This window comes from Salvia hispanica, chromosome 6, assembly GCF_023119035.1.
Source record: "Salvia hispanica cultivar TCC Black 2014 chromosome 6, UniMelb_Shisp_WGS_1.0, whole genome shotgun sequence".
Lineage (NCBI taxonomy): Eukaryota > Viridiplantae > Streptophyta > Magnoliopsida > Lamiales > Lamiaceae > Salvia > Salvia hispanica.
The window spans coordinates 47753598-47774843 of NC_062970.1; the positions used below are offsets into that span (position 1 = coordinate 47753598).

The 21246-nt window shown below is 34.1% G+C and overlaps 3 protein-coding genes across 3 annotated transcripts; all 3 read right to left on the reverse strand.

The window, feature by feature from the left end:
- Positions 1-6462: 6462 nt before the first annotated feature.
- On the reverse strand, positions 6463-8415 carry LOC125193136 (xyloglucan endotransglucosylase protein 6-like). The gene is made up of 4 exons (XM_048090879.1): positions 8203-8415; positions 8018-8118; positions 7505-7698; positions 6463-7084 (listed from the first exon to the last, which is right to left on the reverse strand). Exons 1-4 carry the CDS (start codon positions 8360-8362, stop codon positions 6664-6666), a joined length of 876 nt encoding a protein of 291 aa, XP_047946836.1. The 5' UTR covers positions 8363-8415; the 3' UTR covers positions 6463-6663.
- A 3169-nt stretch (positions 8416-11584) lies between these two features.
- On the reverse strand, positions 11585-13842 carry LOC125193666 (ferruginol synthase-like). Its single transcript, XM_048091507.1, has 2 exons — positions 12927-13842; positions 11585-12288 (listed from the first exon to the last, which is right to left on the reverse strand). Exons 1-2 carry the CDS (start codon positions 13758-13760, stop codon positions 11686-11688), a joined length of 1437 nt encoding a protein of 478 aa, XP_047947464.1. The 5' UTR covers positions 13761-13842; the 3' UTR covers positions 11585-11685.
- A 2907-nt stretch (positions 13843-16749) lies between these two features.
- On the reverse strand, positions 16750-19291 carry LOC125192722 (ferruginol synthase-like). Its single transcript, XM_048090347.1, has 2 exons — positions 18327-19291; positions 16750-17452 (listed from the first exon to the last, which is right to left on the reverse strand). The coding sequence occupies exons 1-2, from the start codon at positions 19179-19181 to the stop codon at positions 16850-16852; spliced, it is 1458 nt and encodes a 485-aa protein (XP_047946304.1). The 5' UTR covers positions 19182-19291; the 3' UTR covers positions 16750-16849.
- Positions 19292-21246: the final 1955 nt, after the last annotated feature.

Here is a 21246-nt window from a genome sequence, read left to right on the forward strand (position 1 = left end):
CTGTTGGACTGAAGTGAGAAACTAGTAATCCTCTCTATTTATAGAGGATTTTTTCGAGTCGGGTCGGATCGGATCGAAAAGGAATGCAGTTTCTTTTGGAAACGTGTGAGTGTGAATTTAATGGAAAAAGGCGTCATAATTCATTAACACGCGGTTATTTAAGGTGTAGTTTAGCTGTATGGGTGTGAGCAAAATATCCTTAATTTGATTTGACATTACAACAAAATTATAGAAATAATAATTTTCCGTTAGGGTCACAAACCAGTGTAATTTCGATCAATAAAAAAAAAGGTAAATTATCAAAAAAATTAGTACTCCCTCCGTCCCGGCTAAGATAACGCATTGTTTAGCCGGCACGGGATTTAGGAGTTACTCCATCCGTCCCAAATTAAGAGTCACTTTTTGCCATAAAAGTTCATCCCAGTTTAAGAGTCACTTTTATAATTTGAGTAATGATAAACAACCAAATTTTGTACAACCAAAATAAGGTTATATTAATAATTTGATTATTAATTATATATTAAAATTATAAATGTAGTAAGTGGATAAGTTAAAAAGACTTATTAGCCTTTAAACTCATTTTTTATATTTATATTTGAATTTTCTTTGTATTGTTTTTAAAATTTGAATTAAAGTATGCACTAATTATATTTATAGTTCTAAAAAAACAAAAAAAATTATACAAAAATCATAAATATATGACCACAATATTATACACTTTCCATGTACTATATATGTATCTAAATATTTTAATTAAATGCATAAATAAACCTATTTTTTTGTCAAATAAACTAGATTTTGGTTGTACAAAATTTGGTCACATAGATTTGTTGTTAAAATAAATTAAAACAAAAATCAAAAGTTAAAAGGGACCCACTTTCAACAAACTCCACCATCTCACTTCATTTATTACACACTCTACCATCTCAGTTCATTTATTACACACTTCAACTCTTTTTTAAAATCCGAGCCATAACAATAAGTGACTCCAAATATGGGACGGAGGGAGTATTTGTTAAAGTGTTAAATTGGAGAGAGAAGATGGATGTAAGTATTAAAGTAGAGAGATAAAGAAAGATGAATATTTTAATAGGAGTGAGAAAAAGTAGTTGAGAGTATTAATTGGAGAGAGAAAGTTACCAAAAAAGGAAATATGTCATCTTAGTTGGGACAAACTAAAAAGGAAAACGTGTCATCTTAAACGGGACGGAGGGAAACGGGACGGAGGGAGTGTAAAGTTTAAACCATAAAATTTGGATATGTGAAGGATGATAAAAATTCTGATAGTAATGTGTAATAGTTGTTCGAAGTTTTCAAACTAAACAATGTCGTTTCCATCATGAATAGACGATAATATTACACTCAAATGTATGACTCTTTTATGGTAAAAGTAAAATATGACTTTTATTGTGGGACGGGCTGAAATGATAAAATATGACTCTTATTGTGGGACGAGGGGGTTGTATTGTTAATGTTTTCAAAATCAAACATTGTCGCTTTCGTAATGAATAGACGATAATGTTACATTCATCGATGGTGGCATTCACATGTGATTGATTTCGCGAGCTACCAAATCAGTTACTCTCTCTGTCTCTCATTATGTGTCCAAATTTTCCATTTTGGTTCGTCTTATATTAATTCTCTCATAAAAAATGTTACAGGATTATTTTTAACAAATCTAAATTTTATGTTTTTTCCAGTTATTTTTTTCGTTATAATTATTTCCAATAACTTTTTTTAGTCATAGTAAATATTTCCAACAGTTGTTGAGTTTCTATAGCAATGAAGTCAAACTTTAACCGAGTGACAATTAATTAAGACAATAGGCAATATATAGTGTTGTGGTGCAATTCAGCTGTAACAACTTGGTTACAGCTAGATTAATAAATTCCAATTGAAGTCAAAATGTACAAATATTTAATTGTTATATATACCTAAAAATTGTTTGTGGTTTCTATTTTCACTGAATTTAAATTAGTGTAATAAATTATAAAAAAGATTTAGCTTAAATGATTAAGTTAAAGCACACTACAAGGCTCTATTTAATAAGAGCTCCTCGATTCAATTATAGTTGTGTGTGATAGTTGTAAATTCCTTAATTTTTGCTAATTCAAGTTATTTACAGTAAGGTGGATAAATGAAGGAAAAATGTTGATTCTATTTTTAAAAAATACTTATGCAGATATATTTTTTGTAGGTTGCAATGGAGATAGTAGGTAGTCAACTATGATCATTAATACCAACTATTTCCACACCTAACAAAAATTGCCCTTAATTACCTACATGAAATCATATAAAATAGTTGGCTAGCTAGAAGGTGACATCCTATATAACTAGGTTATTAAATTACAAAATTGATCGTTTAGCTATTTTTATTTTATAGGATTATATAACTTGAATTAAGGTTAGATGGTATGGAATGCATAGTTTGGGGAAGTCATTTTTGCAATTAGTTTGACATATTTATTGGTAAAAAAAAAAAAAAAACTATTCCCAGTTAATGACAGATCCATGTATAGTAAGGGGGGTCGACTGATCTAGCATCGGCACATTATGGCCGAAAAACTTCATTAAATTTGGCCACTTCCACTAACCCTACAAGCTAAATCTGTACCCAACTCTTCATTTCCATTAGTCACCCCTTATCCACACAACCAATGTCGTCTTACTCCAATAAAGATACTCCATTATTTACTATGTACTATTTGACCTCATAAGTTACATTTTCTAAATCCAACATTAATGTTGGACAGTTTTCTGACTTTTGTGAATCCAACATCAATCTGTTTCTTTGAGAAAAAGTCAAAATTTGAGTTGAATATCAACTTGTTTTTTTTCTCTTTGAAGCCTGTTCAGTTAATACATTTGAACTCAAATAAATGTTAGCTGACCACCCACCCCACATACAAACAAGTTGTTCCCCTTTTTAACTAAAAACACAAATAAAAAATGCAAAAAAAATATAATATGTACATAAATAGTCACTTTGGGTTAAAAATTAAAATGCTCATGCGTTGTAGATATAATTGCGATCTAGAATAAAATTTAATCGGGCCAATTTAATAGTAGCATGAGGAGAATTGTTGGAACATCATAATATGCTCCAACATAATCATTTAAAAATTATATAAATGTATTATAATGGCTATTTATCAATTGTTCGATTAAGTGATCCACTAATATAGCATAAACATGGGTCGACCATCGATCTATTATAAGACTTATTATATAGTCTTTGATAACTTCTTTTTCCTTTATGCAGTTAAGATAAAATTCGAGGCTACTTCTCTAAATAAGAAGTTTTGATTCTTACGTCGATTATATATACGCTGATAGTATCTCATTCCTATCACTCAAGTTCAAACGCAAAAACTTGAAATCAGATGATTCTCCCTAACGTTAATGTGATTTCTCAACTTCATAATTCATCAAAACGTCATAATCCAAAAACGCTTTCGCTTTCAAGCAAAAACAACATGTAATTATTGCGTGAATCATCAATTCTTGATTCCAATGCAAGATGGATGGATTGAAAGACTATTGAACCTACGGGTTCACTTCGATTTTTCAGTTGTCTTTCATTACTTGCGACAATAGTATTAACTGTATCCGATCTAATGAGTTACGGAGTACTTTCCTTGTGTTTCTTGGACAATTTTGTAAATATAAACCTACTCAACCTTTTTCTACAAGACTAGAAACCAATATTTGGGTTGAAATTAGACTTTATTATCTTTAAAGCCGGTTCAGTTCGTACATTGGAATTCAAAAAAATGAAAAAGCACCCACCCCACATACAAACAAAATCTAATCAAACATGACACGAGGATTATTTAAATCTCTTTATACTAATTCGAAAAGGATAAAAGTAGTGAGAACCAAATCTATACTTCATTTTTAACATGAGAAATTTGGTAGTTTCTAGAAGAAAGCGCGTTGGTCCGAACCGTCCAAATATAAATAATTCTTTAATAAATAATTAAATATAGATATAAATTATGGACGGTTCAAAGCATTTACTACTACACATTTTCCAATTTATTTTTGCATTTTTGAAAACGTTTGAATGGTCCGACCGTGTCAATACGGTTATGTATTTATTTTATCTAACGACTACTTTTTGTTTTCAATAAATTGCTAGCTTTATTTCATAAGTATGCATGAACAAATAGATGAATATTTAATTGGTTTAGTGCATATTCGCATTGATGGGAAAATGAGTCACACCGATTTCTCGTATTATGAATTAGAATGAAAATGAAGGAAACAAGACTTTCTAGTTTTATTTTTTTATGTTTTTCGAAGAAAATTATTCAAGCTAGTACATAATATACGATAAATTTTATGTTGTGAAAAAGATAAATTGATGGAAAAATCATGAAATTTGGTTAAATTATAGTTATGGCCACAACTTAAAAATCAATTAGGAAATCATGAATTTTTGACTTATCCTCTAGTGAATTTTTTTGATGAAGTTTTATGTTAAAAAAGCCGAGAAACCATGCATGAACGTCATCGTTGACGAGTTAAACAATATCGTTTATTCATAAAATATCATCGTTTGGCTGGAAAGCATGAAGAATATATTATACGTAGACGACCTATTTTTTCACAATGATAACTGAAAACGAATCCAAACTTCATGATTTTCCCGACTGATACTTAAATAAACAGGACGGACCGTATTTTGATCGAAATTCACATGTACTAGTATGTTTATTCTGGAAATTTTACCTCACAAGAATAGCCATAATCAAAGTAAGTCGAGTCGAGTCCACACTAGCTTTAGGATCCAAAAATAAATGGACATATGAAAAACAAGCTACCCACCAATTTTAACATGTTAAGCCCAAATTAAAATGGGCCAATAAAAGTGTGTTCCATTAGATACTAACTGGGCTATTGTTATAAGACCCATAAAAAAAAAGAAGAGGAAGAAATTAAAAAAATTCCATAAGAGTATTCTAAAAAAGTTAATAACATTAACTTAAAATAATTGAGGATTAGACATTTTTCCAATATTATAATATAAAAATTTATTAATAATTTCATAAACTCATTGTGGATGGATGCCTAATAATTTCATAAACTCATTGAGGATTAGACTATACTAGAATATGAATGTGAGGTAAAACAAAGATAATATCTTGAGTTTTTTGTGACTGGATATATTTTACATAATGAGTAGAGTATATGAAATAGTACTAAACTATAATTGATGGTCCTTCATTTGCACATATGATTCTTGATCTTCCATTCCAATAATTTTTTTTACCATGGTATCAATGTGGTCCAAATTCATTCATAAAAAAAGGGCAACATAATTCTTTAGTTGTCACATACATTGTTGCCAATAATTCAAAATGTGGGGATGGAAATTGGAAAGCATCATTAATTTTGAATTCAAAAACATAGTACAAATGTCCTTTATTTTACCCATGTTTTTAACTTTCACCATCAAAAACATTGTACATGCAATATATTTTATGTGTTCTTCTAATTATTTTAATACACTAATACAAACAATAATTATTTTGTTTAATGAATAGTGGATAGAAAATGTATAGTACTTTTGACTGAATTATTGTACTTGTAATGATGAAGAGAAGAAGCAATCATTTCTCATCTCCTAAATTATGTGATTGGTCTGTATTCTGTAACAATGCTTCCCATTATCTTATTTTACATTCAATTATTGCATTTGGTGTATTTATGTCTTATATAATCAAGCTTTACCTGAATGATGATTACACTAAATTATTGATAATACACAGTTGATAAATTAATTGGATCACAATTAGTAAACTCTTTTCATCATTTTATACAGTTGTAGTCCACTAAAAATTTAATCCAATGATAGTACATCAATTCAAACCTAACTACTTTTGTTTCACTATTTATAGCATCACATCTTATGATGATGGTCCTTAATTTATTTTTGGCAAAAATTATTTTGGAATTTTATTTATTTATTTAATAATTTTGAGTTTGAAAATTTAAAATTGTGATTTTCTTAGTTATTTCATTATGCTAAAAAGAGCTGTTTGCACAACAATTATTTCACTCTATCCATACATTTTCATTTTGAATATTTTGTAGCCATTAATCAATTTGCTTTAAGCATGCAGGTTCACTATTTTCAAACAATATCTTCTTTAACTGTTCACAACTTTCACATGTTGAAATAAATCACTCAAAACGAGTTTCAATTTCATATTTTATAACAATTGTTCATTTTTTGAATTATAATCTCAATTTCTTACCATATTTGTTTATAAAATTTAATAACATAATTTTCGGGTGTTAATATTTTTTTAAAATAAAATTTTGAAATAAATTTGATATGTTACTATAGCATAATAAATTTTATTCTTAGAAGTATTAAAATAATTAATATTGTAAATTGAGAAATGAAACTCTATAGTGGGGTCCATAAATCTTACCCAAAGACAAAAGTGAATATTAGGTTGAGGAACAATTATAATTTGTCATAGCCAATCTCACCAATAATTGCAAGGAACAAAGATTTTATTGTAAACCTAATGAAATGAAAATATATTACCATAAAACAAAAACTAAGCATCAAAGATGGAGCCCATGTCAAATGACTAGTGAAACATTCCCAACCCTATTTCACACTTCCAAAACACACACACACACACACTAGTGTCGGTGGTGCTCGCACTCGGCCGGCCTGGCGGGAAACCTCACCGTGTCGGAGCAGTAATCATACACCATATGATTCGCCCTCACCCACACCAACTGGTGGCTCTGGTGGAGGTTGAGCTCCGACACGGTGGGCTCATCCCACCAGTACCGCCTCTCGGCGCTGCTGCTGCACCGCTTCTGGATGTCGGCGGCCGCCACCTCGCCCGGGCACGCGCACGCGTTGATCTCGAAGCCCGTGTACGACGCGACGAAGGGCGCGTGGGACCAGTCCGTCTTCACCAAACCGCCTTGTGTGGCCCAATCATCAGCATTCCAAATTGAGCTATAGACTCCCATTGCTTGATCCTTGGGAAATGGGATGCCTTTGTGCTCTAAATTTGAGTGCACACGCACTGGGGTCTCATCCACCAAGAAACTGCCATGAGAGAGAATATTCAATCAAACAACATTTCATCTCGAAATTAGGAAAAATGTTGGAATTTGCCAATGGAGATTGAAACACTCATTACTTCCACCATCAATATTCCAAAAGCCCCCAATAATTGACTATAAAAGCATGAAATTTGGTTAAATTCTGCATGTTCGCATTTAAGTGTGTGATTTCCAAAAACGATATTCCAAATATACCACCAAGATACAAATATTAATGTGTGATTTCCCAAATTTATGTCTCCAAATCAAGCAAAAATTCAAAAGATAGCAAATTGATGTAGTAGGGTATATGATTGTGAATAAAGATTCAATCTTTTTCCAACATGGTGTGTCAAAAGTTGCTTTCTTTCCACTTTTCAGAACATATTATTCCATCTGCTGCAATGAGAAAGAGAGAGCTTACACAACTTGGCGCTGGTTCCAGAAAATGGAGTAAGAGTGGAAATCCTTGGTGGGGTCGAACCAAAGGTTCAACCTTTGCTCTCTGTTTCCAACCCCATTAACATACACATTTGTTTGGACAAGGTAAGGCTCCCCTGTTTTGTTCCCCAAGAACTCAAAATCAAACTCATTGTGGTAAGGCCCTTCAGATGACATCTGCGCATTTCACAAAACCCCATCAAGAATCACATTTTTAAGCTCAAGCAAACAAACAAACTTTATCTAGATCACATTTTTACTCAAGATGAAGCTATAGTATGAAAAGAATCACATTTTTAAGCTCAAGCAAACAAAAAAACTTTATCAAGATCACATTTTTAAGCTCAAACAAACAAAAAACCAATATCAAGATCACATTTTTAAGCTCAAGCAAACAAAACAACTTTATCAAGATCACATTTTTAAGCTCAAGGAAACAAAAAAACTTTATCAAGATCACATTTTTACTCAAGAGAGAGAGAGAGAGAGATATTACATAGAAAGCAGTGACGGTTCCAGCGGAATCACCAGCAACAAGCTTGATCTGCACAGTGACTTTCCCAAACAAGTACTTGCTCTTGGAAGAGAATCCAGCTCCTGCATTTCAAGAAATCAAACACGTAAGAAAAGGCAAAAAACAAGAGAAAACAGAGCAATGCTGTGAATGGGAGTGAGTAATACCGGATTGATTATCGAGCTTCATGTGAACGACTTCTCCTTCGTTGGTGAAATGATCGAAGGCCCAGCTAGGCTGGAAGAGCTGGTCGAATTTCGACGAATTCGCGAGGTCGGCCAGCGCAAATGCGGCGAAAATAGCAAGAATTGCAGCGCGGTTTGCCATTGGAGCAATTTATCGAACAGATAAACTGCGAGAGATTTTTTAACTGTGATAGCTGAGAGTGACTGTGAGAGGGTATATAAAAGCAGTGGAGATGTTGGTGGTGATCGTACATTTTCCGAGTCCACGTTGGCTATGATTTGGCTTAGCATTTCCATTAGTTCGTTCATTGGCCAAAATTAAATACTGCTCTCTCGGTCCGCTCCTAAAGAGTATGCACACTTTTTTATTTTCGTTCGTCCCGAAAGAGTATGCACATTTCAATTTTGGAAATTCTCTTATCTCTAATAACGTGTAACTCATTCTCCACTAACAGTACTTAAAAAACTTTTTCTATCTATCTCTTCTTACTTTACCAATAATGTATTAAAACTCATGTCAAATCCAAAGTTCACACTCTTTAGGGATGGAGGAAGTATTAAATTTATGACTAAAGTCCATAATTGGTCCTTTACATTTATCTTAAAAGACCTTTTAGTCCCTTACATTAAGTTTGTAACCTTTTGATCTCAAACATTATGTTTTGGTCCAAAGTTAACACCTCAGTTAAAGTTAACAGTTAAATCTAGTTTGACCATAATTAATGACTTAATTATAAATTTAATTAATTTAATATTAAAAATTTATAAATTATTTTTGTTACATACATGGAAATTCTCTTTATTTCCTGGACAAAATTTTTAAAAATTATCTTATAAATTATTTTCATTAATAAGCACTAGATATTAGTTTTGAGTAAAAATTTACTTCAACCATCAATCACAAATTCTGTTAATTTTTAAATATTGCATATTTAATGGGACGGATGGAGTATTATACTGAGAAGAAGAATGAAATAGAGAAATAGCACTGATTTGTCAATTTCCAAGCCCGAGCTACCGCCAATCTGCGGTAACGACGACAGTGAGTTGGGCTGGAAATAAATTAATAATTGGGCTATAGTTATTGAGTTAGTGGGCCTGATATTATTTAAGTTATGGGCTTGGGATTCAATTTAAGTTTCCCCCTTTTTCTTTTATTAAATTGTATGTACTCGGATCTAATTTATTCATTGTTATAACTAAAAAAAATGTCAGTTTAGTGACGAAATTTTCGCTAAGAATTACCGACGGTATAATCCGTCGCTAAATTTTTCCCTTTTTAATCAATGCATTTTCAATCGGTAATTTCGTAGGTAAAAAAATATTTACCGACGGTCAATAATGTCCCTCGGTAAAGAACTCGTCGGTAAAATTTTTTTTAACCGACGGAATACATTAATTAATTAAAAAAGGAAAGAATTACCGTCGGTAATTCGTAGTGAAAATTTTCGTCGGTAATTCCGTCGGTAATTCGCAACAAAATTTATCCGTTGCTAATTCCATCGATAAACTGACTTTTTTCTGTAGTGTACAAAGAAATTAATTTTTTAAAAAACTGTTCATAAAGTAATTAAAGAATGACATTAAACTCTATAAGTGAGATATAAAATTAAGATAGGTGCATAATTCTTGGAACTACTCAATTTAGTTGAGCAGTAGTATTTTTTTTTTTGACAAAAAATAAATATTTAATTACTCTTATATTATTCTCTCTTCTACATTACTCCGCCTTATCTCTTATATTTTATTCTTTTTCCTATTTTAGCTTAACTTCATTTAATAACGTATAACTTTTAAATCTTCGTGACAAAAATAATAATACCATTGATAATTTCTGTGACATCCCTAACTCGAAACTTGCATTATTTTGCATATTAGTATATTTTATTTCCATTGCAAATTACAAATATTACTCGGAGTCGAAAATACAAAATTAGTAGCAATCAAACTGATATTTTAATTAGTTATGTGAAATTAATATGGTTGTACATGCACATATATAAATGTGCGTGTGTATGCGTTAGTTCCATTTTAGGAGTAGTTATATAATGATCTTCTATAATATTATATATAGATGCTTTTATTTTCCTTATTATATATTATTTGTACATATGGGAATGCCTAACTTAGGAAATGTTTCGTACTAATCCAACTTTAGCCGTCATATTTTAATAAATATATTTGTGTATGAAATGTGATGATACGTGGGACTTAGAGAATCAATGCATGTCTTTTTTATTATGTGGACTAATTTAGAGTCTCTGACTAAGTTAATAGAGGACACCTCTATATTGGAGGGAGAATAATGAAAGAAAAAAAAAAAGAAGAGAAAAGAAGAGAAGACGGAGTGGGGAAGAAGGGAGGAAAAAAAAATACATGGTTAGAGCTCATGTACTTTGGAAATTAGGAGACGGAATGAAAGGTTTCATTAAATTCTTGTCATACTCAGGTGTGTATAAATCACTTTTAATTTTTACATGCTTTATGTGGTTAATTGCTATGTGTTAAGTTGAAGTAAATAATTGGATTATACGATGTGATATTGATATGATATGTGTTTAGTAGTAAAGATGGAGATATATGCCTGGTCCAATAAATATATTGATAGTATATTATATTGGAATTATTTAATAGAATATGATATGGATATGTGATTGGTGCAATAGATATGTTTTGCATATGGTAATGGAATTACATGAATCATTTGATTAAAGATGATTTATGATAGTCTTGTCCTGGATCTGAAATCACAGTGGACATATTGGGACCTTCGGGTCAATCATAGTGGGACCTTCGGGTCAAATCATATTGGGACCTACGGGTCAATTTACAGTGGGACCTATGGGTCAAATCATAGTGGGACCTTCGGGTCAAATCATAGTGGCATATTGGAAATCCCGGACAGACACCAAGCTTGAACTATCACAGAATAATAAACTGAACAGAGTGGCATAAGCATATCTGTATGAAATTATTTTTTTTATATTTGTTGTTTATTGTTATACATAGTGGTTAAAGAAAATGTTTGATTGTCGGGATGTGGAATTAAAGGTAAGGTTTATATGCACTGAGTTGTGGCTCATATAAACCACTAATATTTTTCAGGAATAAGATATCAGCGAAATTTTTCGTTGACGTGGGTCGTAGGAACTCCACATGTTATCAGGGTCGGCGGCTGACACGTTTTAGCAACCTTCTCCTCCTCTTCGTTCTTGCATGTAGACAAATGTACAGTATATAGAGTGGTGAGAGGGTCTCACTACTGTTTAGAATATTTTGAAATATGTACCTGATAAATGTTGGATTTTGAAATTTGAAATTATATAATGTGTGTTTTATTTTCTTGACACGTGGATTATTTATTTTAAATCTTGAATTTATTTATAGTAAGTGCATATGTCATAAGGGTTGAGGTGTGACAATTTCCAATACACATAATACACAACAATGTTATAATGTAAAATCTTAAATTTTGAGCGGAAAAGCTCTAAGTGGAGTTGGTTTGCGCAAATTCATGGTAAAGTTGTCTTGTTTATGGTCCGGATGATCCTTGTCTTTCTCAAGTTTCCAGTCAAAATTATGAACCAAAACCGCGGTGGTCATCTGCACAATCCGGGTTGCCAAGGGCATTCCAGGGCATATTCTGCGGCCCGCCCCGAAGGGTATGAGCTGGAAATGCTGGCCTTTGAAGTCCAGTTTGTTGTCCAGGAATCGTTCCGGCTCAAAAGATTCCGGATCAGTCCAGATGCTCGGATCTTTTGCCATTGACCATGTATTGAAAAGTATCTGCGTCCCTTTTGGAATCATATAACCATTCACCTCTTGATCGGCTTCTGACATCCGGGTAATCGCAAGATTCCCTGGCGGGTGATAACGAAAGGTTTCTTTGATCACTGCCTGCATATACGGGAGGGACGCGACGTCGGCCTCCCGGATTTGCCCATTCTCTCCCACTACGCTCTTTATCTCTTGCTTTAGCCTTTTGAGTTTGTCCGGGTTGAATAGTAGCTCCGTCATGATCCACTCGACCATGCCCGAGTTCGTGTCTATTCCTCCCACGATTAATTCCTACGGTAGTATATTTAATTTTAGAAAAAAGCAAAAAAAATAAAGAAAATGAAAATAGTACTACCTCCATCCCACAATAATTGTCACTCTTATTGTGGGCACGGATTTTAAGAAATGTAACGAAAAGTTAGTTGAAAAAGTTAGTGGAACGTGGAACCCACTTTTTCTATATTGATTTTATAATAAAATGTGAGTGAAGTGAGTTAATGGAATGTGAGACCTACTTATTATTTATGGTAAAAATGAAGTGTGACAATTATAATGGGACAAACTGAAGGAAAAGAGTCACAATTAAGTGTGATTAATTCCTCCAATAGTATATTTATAGGATTTTTTTTAAAAAAAAATAGAGAAAATGAAAATAGTACTCCCTCCGGTCCATAGTAGTGGAGACATTTCTTTCCGGCACAAAGATTAAGAAAAGTTGTGTTAAATGAGTTATGTAAATGAAGAATAAAGTAGGGTAAGAAAAATGCAGAGAGGCGGAGAGAGAATAAAGTAAGAGAGAGTAAAGTAAGTGAGAAGAAATATGTTGACTTTTACTAAAAAGGAAAATGACTCCACTGCTACGGAACGTACCAAAATGGCAAAATGACAAAATGACTCTACTACTATGGAACGTAGGGAGTAGAACTTACATAAACTAAATAAGTGATATCTTGTGTGGTGAAGTTGTAGTCATTTCCTTGGGCAATATCGATGATTGCCTCGAGCAGATCGTGCCTCGGGTTGTTCCTTCTGCGGTCCTCGAGCCTCTGGTCAACAAATTCACGGAATTTGGCCAAGAGTTTCCCCAAGCTCAACTCCGCCTTCCGCCGGATCCCCTGCGGATCCAAGGGTCTGAGAATGGGGAAGTAGTCGGCGATATTGGGAGCGAATAAGGCGAAAAAATCGTCCATCATCTTCTTCAACTCCACCACGGTGTCCGGGGAGGTGATGGAGAAGATGGTGGAGAGCAAGAGGTCGAGGTTGGCCATGAACACCGCGTCGTGGACGTTGACCACCTCCCCGCGGTCGCGGTGGACGTTGACCGCGTCCACGAGCCTCTGCAGCATCTCCTGGCGGAGGGGCTCGCTGCCCTCGAGGCACCGGTCCGAGAAGAGAATCTCCTTGCACATCTTGCGCTTGTCGCGCCACTCCTTCCCGGCCGGGCCGAAGGTGATGGAGAGCTTGCTGAAGCCGCATGCTTCCAGCGCGTGGGGGACGTACCGGCCGGAGAAGGCCTGGCCGTGGCGCTGGAGGAGCGCCATGGCTGTCTCCGGTGTGGACGCCACCACCGTGTACACGCTGCCCATGCGGATCGACATCAGAGGGCCGTACGTTTTCGCCAGCTGTCTCAGGGTTTCGTACCGATTTTTACCTAGCTGGTGAAGGTTTCCGATGATTGGGAGGGGAGTGGGTCCCGGAGGGAGCCGTGGCCCCGGCCCCCGGAGGAATACAAACCACCTTAAACCCAAAAACATTACACCCATGGCAACAACAATCAAAACGCAATCAAAACATGCTAATATGCCTTCTTTTATAATCGAATTATATTTTAAATATAATCATAGTACTAAGATTAAAATATACAACATAGGACCAGTAATCAAATTTGATTTTAAAGGTGGAATATAGGAGTCCTTTTTTTCTAAAGTAGACAAATGACAAAAATAACAAAATACTAGGAGTATTATTGAGTGGAGGAGGTCGTGGACCAAACTTGTGAATGTGATGCAGTTAATTAAAAGTGATTTTTTTGTCACCCTTGCCTTGTCCTATACGGCAAAATCGGCATACTATTAATTATCGGGCGAAAAATATGGGCAAAAAATATTTATTAATACTATATTTACCCTTCATCTTATTTTCTTTTTCGTCCATCCATAGAAATAGTCTATATTTAATGGCGGACACATGTTCCCTTCCAAACCTTTTTTTTATAGATTTCGGCTTTAAGAAATTTCTAGAAGGTAACTTATTCCATCACTAAGTTAATGTGTTTGATGTCTAAATTATTGGAGGTTTAACGGTAAGGAGGGGTTGAAAAATATATTGCGGGGATAAAATATTACCGTTACAATAATGACCACTATTAATGAAGTTGAAAAAGATGATGAGTTGGGGAGAAGTTGCTACTACTTCAAAATAATTTTATATATTAATATAATAATAGTAATAAAATCAAAATATAAAACATAGGACATGCAATAAAATTTGATTTTAAAATGATTTCACATTATCATAAAAAATAAAGGTGGAATATAGGAGTCCCTTTTTTTTTCTCTTTCTTTTGAAGTAGACAAATGAAAAAAATAACAAAATACTAGGAGTATTATTGAGTGGAGGAGTTGTGGATCAAACTAGTGAATGTGATGCATTTAATTAACAATGAATTTTGTCACCCGTGCCTTGTCCTATACGGCAAAATCGGCATAATATTAATTATCGGGCGAAAATATTTGTTAATATTATATTCACCCTTCATCTTTTTTTTTTTTCGTCCATCCACATAAATAGTCTATATTTAATGGCGGACACATGTTCATGTTGAGAGGGGCTTAGCCCCTACCAAACCTAAAGATTTCGGCTTTAAGAAATTTTTAGATGGTAACTTATTCCGTCAATAAGTTAATGTGTTTTATGTCTAAATTGTTGGAGGTTTAATGGTAAAGAGGGGTTGAAAAAAATATTGCAGAGATAAAATATTACCATTACAATAATGGCCACTATTAATGAAGTTGAAAAAGATGCTAAGTTGAGGAGAAGTTGCTACTAATTCAAAATAATTTTATATATCAATATAGTAATAGTAATAAAATCAAAATATACAACATAGGACATGCAATAAAATTTAATTTAAAAATGATTTCACTTTATCATAAGAAATAAAGGTGGAATATAGGAGTCCCTTTTTTTTTTTTTTTTTCTGAAGTAGACAAATGAAAAATATAACAAAATACTAGGATTAGTATTGAGTGGAGGAGCCTGTGGACCAAACTAGTGAATGTGATGCAGTTAATTAACAATGAATTTTGTCACCCGTGCCTTGTCCTATATGGCAAAATCAACATAATATTAATTACCGGGCGAAAATATTTGTTAATATTATATTCACCCTTCATCTTGTTTTCTTTTTCGTCCATCCACATAAATAATTTATATTTAATGGCGGACACATGTTCATGAGGAGAGGGGCTTAGCCCCTTCCAAACCTTTTTATAAAGATTTCGGCTTTAAGAAATATTTAGAAGGTAATTTATTCCGTCACTAAGTTAATGTGTTTGATGTCTAAATTGTTGGAGGTTTAATGGTAAGGAGGGGTTGAAAAAATCACTGCAGGGATAAAATATTACCGTTACAATAATGACCACTATTCATGAAGTTGAAAAAGATGCTAAGTTGGGGAGAAGTTGCTACTACTTCAAAATAATTTTATATATTAATATAATAATAGTAATAAAATCAGAATATACAACATAGGACATGCAATAAAATTTGATTTTAAAATGATTTCACTTTATCATAAGAAATAAAGGTGGAATATAGGAGTCCCTTTTTTCCCCTGAAGTAGACAAATGAAAAAAATAAAAAAATACTAGGAGTATTATTGAGTGGAGGAGGTGGTGGACCAAAATAGTGAATGTGATGCAGTTAATTAACAATGAATTTTGTCACCCGTACCTTGTCCTATACGGCAAAATCGGCATAATATTAATTATCGGGCGAAAATATTTGTTAATATTATATTCACCCTTCATCTTATTTTCTTTTTCGTCCACCCATAGAAATAGTCTATATTTAATGGCGGACACATGTTCATAAGGAGAGGGGCTTAGCCCCTTCCAAACCTTTTTTTAAAAGATTTCGGCTTTAAGAAATTTTTAGAAGGTAACTTATGCCGCCACTAAGTTAATGTGTTTGATGTCTAAATTATTGGAGGTTTAATAGGAAGGAGGGGTTGAAAAAAGTATTACTGGGATAAAAGCTTACAGTTACTATAATGACCACTATTAATGAAGTTGAAGAAGATAACTTGGGGTAGAAGTTGCTAATACTAATAAAATTGGAAAAGTCAATCCATATACTTATATAAACGTGCTGCAATTATTATTAGTTGTATAAAAATACTCCTTCAGTCCCATGAAAATGTATGTAATAGATATGACATGAGAATTAAGACGAAATTGATAAAGTAAGAGATAAGAGAAAAATGACATTATAAAATTCAAGATTATATGCTTGATAATGTAAATAGTGTACACAATATTTCTACTATTGGATCTAGCTAGTATATTTCATGTAAATGGGTTTATCCAAGTCACCATGCAAGAAAACAGTTTTAACATCCATTTGTTTCAACTCCTAGTCAAAATTAGCACATAAAGCAAGTATTAACCGTGACTATTAATGGCGGACGGATGGAGTATTAATTAATTGAAAATAACAACAATAATAATAATTATCATTATAGTATTTTTTTTAAAATTTTGATTCTATTTTATTTTATTTTCAACACCGACTTATTTGATTTTCTGGTTCTGTCACTGATAATACACAACAATGTTATACATGTAAAATCTTAAATTTTAAGCGGAAAGGCTCTAAGTGGAGTTGGTTTGCGCAAATTCAACGCAAAGTTGTCTTGTTTATGGTCCGGATGATCCTTGTCTTTCTCAAGTTTCCAGTCAAAATTATGAACCAAAACCGCAGTGGTCGTTTGTACAATCCGGGTTACCAAGGGAATTCCGGGGCATATTCTGCGGCCCGCCCCGAAGGGTATTAGCTGGAAATGTTGTCCTTTGAAGTCCAGTTTGTTGTCAAGGAATCGTTCCGGCTCAAAAGATTCCGGATCGGTCCAGATGGTCGGATCTTTTGCCATTGCCCACGTATTGAAAATTATCTGCGTCCCTTTTGGAATCATATAACCATTCACCTCTTGATCCGCTTCTGACATCCGGGTCACCGCAAGATTCCCTGGCGGGTGATAACGAAAGCTTTCTTTGATCACTGCCTGCAGATACGGGAGGGACGCGACGTCCGCCTCTCGTATTTGCCCATTCTCTCCGACTATGCTCTTTATTTCTTGTTTTAGCCTTTTGAGTTTGTCCGGGTTGAATAGTAGCTCAGTCATGATCCACTCGACCGTGTTCGAGTTCATGTCTATTCCTCCCACGATTAATTCCTACAGTAGTATATTTATGAGTAAATTTAAAAAAAAAAAAAGAAAATAGAGAAAATAAAAATACTCCCTCCGTCCCAAATAATTTGTCACCATTTGACCCGACACGAATTTTAAGAAATGTACTAATAAAAAGTGGGTTGAAAAAGTTGGTGGCATGTGGGTCCTACTTTTATATACTCTCTCCATTTTTTAAAAATAGCAACTATTTCCATTTTAGCCGTTCCTTAAAAATAGAAACTTTAGAATCTTTCTATTTTAGGGCATGGACCCCACAATCCACTAACTCTACTTTCACTTTCACTGCTTTACTAATTTTTCTTTTCCTCTCTCTTACTTTACCAATTTTTATCGCTTATTTTACCAATTGGGCATTAAAATCCGTGCCGTTTCAAATGTTTCTATTTTTTGAATACGGAGGTAGTATTAGTAAAATGTGATTGGATGAGTTTGTGAAATGTGGGGCCAAAAGCCTAAAATATTAAAAATAGTAAAAGTGAAAGGTGACAAATTTTCAGGGACGGACAAAAAATATAAATGAGTAACAATTTTCAAGGACAACTACAAAACAACTCGCGATTTAGTGACAGAATTTTTTCGTCACTAATCAGCAAAATTTAGGATATTAACAGATTTAGTGACAGATTAATTACTGACAGCTCTGTCAATAATAAGCTTGTCAGTAAAAAAACAATTAGCGATGGATTTTCGTCACTAAAGTTACAGTGACGGAAATCAAAGGAGGCAACCATGGTAAATTCGGATTATTGACTGACTATTCTGTCACGAATTAGTGGCTGACATTTCTCAGTTGCTTATCCGTCACTAATATCCGTCACTAATCAGCGTCTTTTTTTTAGTGGACGGAGAAACTTACGAAAAGTAAATAAGGGATATCTTGTATGGTGAAGTTGTAGTCGTTTCCTTGGGCGATATCGATGATTGCCTCGAGCAGATCCTGCCTCGGGTTGTTCCTTCTGCGGTCCTCGAACCTCTTGTCAACAAATTCACGGAATTTGGCCAAGAGTTTCCCCAAGCTCAACTCAGCCTTGCGTTGGAACCCCTGCAAATCCAAGCGCTTGAGAATGGGGAAGTAGTCGGCGATGTTTGGAGCAAACAAGGAGAAGAAATCGTCCATCATCTTCTTCAACTCCACGGCGGTGTCCGGGGAGGTGAAGGAGAAGATGGTGGAGAGCAAGAGGTCGAGGTTGGCCATGAACACCGCGTCGTGGATGTTGACCACGTCCCCGCGGTCGCAGTGGACGTTGACCGCATCCACGAGCCTCCGTAGCATCTCCTGGCGGAGGGCCTCGGTCCCCTCGAGGCACCGCTCGGAGAAGACAATCTCCTTGCACATCTTGCGCTTGTCGCGCCACTCCTTCCCGGCTGGACCGTAGGTCATGGAGAGCTTGCTGAAGTCGCATGCTTCCATCGCATGGGGGACGGTCCGGCCGGAGAAGACCTGGCCGTGGCGTTGGAGGAGCTCCATGGCCATCTCCGGGGTGGACACCACCACCGTGTACACGCTACCTAAACGGATCGACATCAGAGGGCCGTACGTTTTCGCAAGCTGTCTCAGGGATTCGTACTGATTTTTACCTAGTTGGTGGACGTTTCCGATGATCGGAAGGGGCCTGGGCCCCGGAGGGAGTCGAGGCCCCCGGAGGAATACAAACCACCTTAAACCCAACAACAATACACCCACGACAACAACAATCAAAACGCAATCCATTTTCTAATGCTTTAAACCTTGTATGCTAATATGCCTTCTTTTATAATCGAATTATATTTTAAATATAATAATAGTACTAAAAATCAAAACACACAACATAGTGGTACTTTTTTCAGAAGTAGACAAATGAAAAAAAATAACAAAATACTAGGAGTATTATTGAGCGGAGGCGGTTGTGACCAAACTAGTGAATGTGACGTAGTTAATAAACGACGAATTTTGTCAACAATGCCCCGTCCTATACGACAAAATACGCATGCTATTAATTATCGGGTGAAAATATTTGTTAATACTATATTCACCCCTCATCTTATTTTCTAATTCCTCCATCCATAGAAATAGTCTATATCCAATGGCGGACATATGTTCATGAGGAAAGGGGCTTAGCACCTCCCAAACCTTTTTTTTTTAAGATTTGGGCTTTAAGAAATTTTTAGAAGGTAACTTATTCCATCACTTAGTTAATGTGTTTGATGTCTAAATTGTTGGAGGTTTAATGGGAAGGAGGGGCTGAAAAAAATACTTTAGGGATAAAAGCTTACAGTTACAATAATGACCATTATTAATGAAGTTGAAGAAGATGCTAAGTTGGGGAGAAGTTGCTACTACTTCAAAATATTTTAATATTTTAATATAATAATAGTACTAAAATCAATATATACAACATAGGACATGCAATAAAATTTGATTTTAAAATGATTTCATTTTATCATAAGAAATAAAGGTGGAATATAGGAGTCCTTTTTTTTGTAGACAAATGAAAAAAATAACAAAATACTAGGAGTATTATTGAGTGGAGGAGGTTGTGGACCAAATAATTAGTAAATCTAATGGAGTAAATTAACTAGGAATTTTGTCACCCATGCCTTGTCCTATACGGCAAAATCAGCAGATTATTAATTATCGGGCGAAAGTATTTGTTAATACTATATTCACCCTTCATCTTATTTTCTAATTCGTCCATCCATAGAAATAGTTTATATCCAATGGCGGATACATGTTCATGAGGAGAGGGGCTTAGCCCCTTCAAAACCTTTTTTTTAAAAAAGATTTCGGCTTTAAGAAATTTTTAGATGGTAACTTATGCCGTCATTAAGTTAATGTGTTTGATGTCTAAATTGTTGGGGGTTCAATTGGAAGGAGGGGTTTCAAAAAATATTGCAGGGATAAAAGCTTGCAGATACAATAATGGCCACTATTAAAGAAGTTGAAGAAGATGCTAAGTCGTGGAGAAGTTGCTACTACTTCAAAGTATTTTTATATTTTAATATAATAATAGTACTAAAATCAAAATATATAACATAGGACATGCAATAAAATTTGATTTTAAAATGATTTCACTTTATCATAAGAAATAAAGGTGGAATATAGGAGTCCTTTTTTTCTAAAGTAGACAAATGAAAAAATAACAAAATACTAGGAGTATTATTGAGTGGAGGTGGTTGTGCACCAAACTAATGAATGTAATGGAGTTAATTAACAAGGAATTTTGTCACCCATGCCCTGTCCTATACTGCAAAATCGGCATACTATTAATTATCGAGCGAAAATATTTGCAAATACTATATTCACCCTTCATCTTATTTTCTAATTCCTCCGTCCATAAAAATAGTCTATGGCAGATACATGTTCATGAGGAGAGGGGCTTGGCCCCTTCCAAGCCTTTTTTTTAAAAGATTTCGGCTTTAAGAAATTTTTAGAAGGTAACTTATGCCGTCACTAAGTTAATGTATTTGATGTCTAAATTGTTGGCGGTTTAATGGGACTAAGGGTTGAAAAAAATATTGTTGGGATAAAAGCTTACGGTTACAATAATGGCCACTATTAATGAAGTTGAAGAAGATGCTAAGTTGGGGAGAAATTGCTAGTACTTCAAAATATTTTTATATTTTAATATAATAATAGTACTAAAATCAAAATATACAACATACGACATGCAATAAAATTTGATTTTAAAATGATTTCACTTTCTCATAAGAAATAGAGGTGGAATATAGGATTCCTTTTTCAGACTTAGACAAATAAAAAAAAATAATAAAATACTAGGAGTATTATTGAGTGGAGG

Bases quoted from the DNA above. Each gene is read 5' to 3' on its own strand.
- LOC125193136 (XM_048090879.1), bottom strand. From the start codon at position 8,362: ATGGCAAACCGCGCTGCAATTCTTGCTATTTTCGCCGCATTTGCGCTG. The intron at 7,699-8,017 runs GTAATATCTCTC...TGAAATGCGCAG, and splicing joins GAACCGTCACTGCTTTCTAT to ATGTCATCTGAAGGGCCTTA. The intron at 7,085-7,504 runs GTAAGCTCTCTC...CTCTCATGGCAG, and splicing joins TGGAACCAGCGCCAAGTTGT to TTTCTTGGTGGATGAGACCC.
- LOC125193666 (XM_048091507.1), bottom strand. From the start codon at position 13,760: ATGGGTGTAATGTTTTTGGGTTTAAGGTGGTTTGTATTCCTCCGGGGG. The intron at 12,289-12,926 runs GTAAGTTCTACT...ATACTACCGTAG, and splicing joins ATATCACTTATTTAGTTTAT to GAATTAATCGTGGGAGGAAT.
- LOC125192722 (XM_048090347.1), bottom strand. From the start codon at position 19,181: ATGGATTGCGTTTTGATTGTTGTTGTCGTGGGTGTATTGTTGTTGGGT. The intron at 17,453-18,326 runs GTAAGTTTCTCC...ATACTACTGTAG, and splicing joins ATATCCCTTATTTACTTTTC to GAATTAATCGTGGGAGGAAT.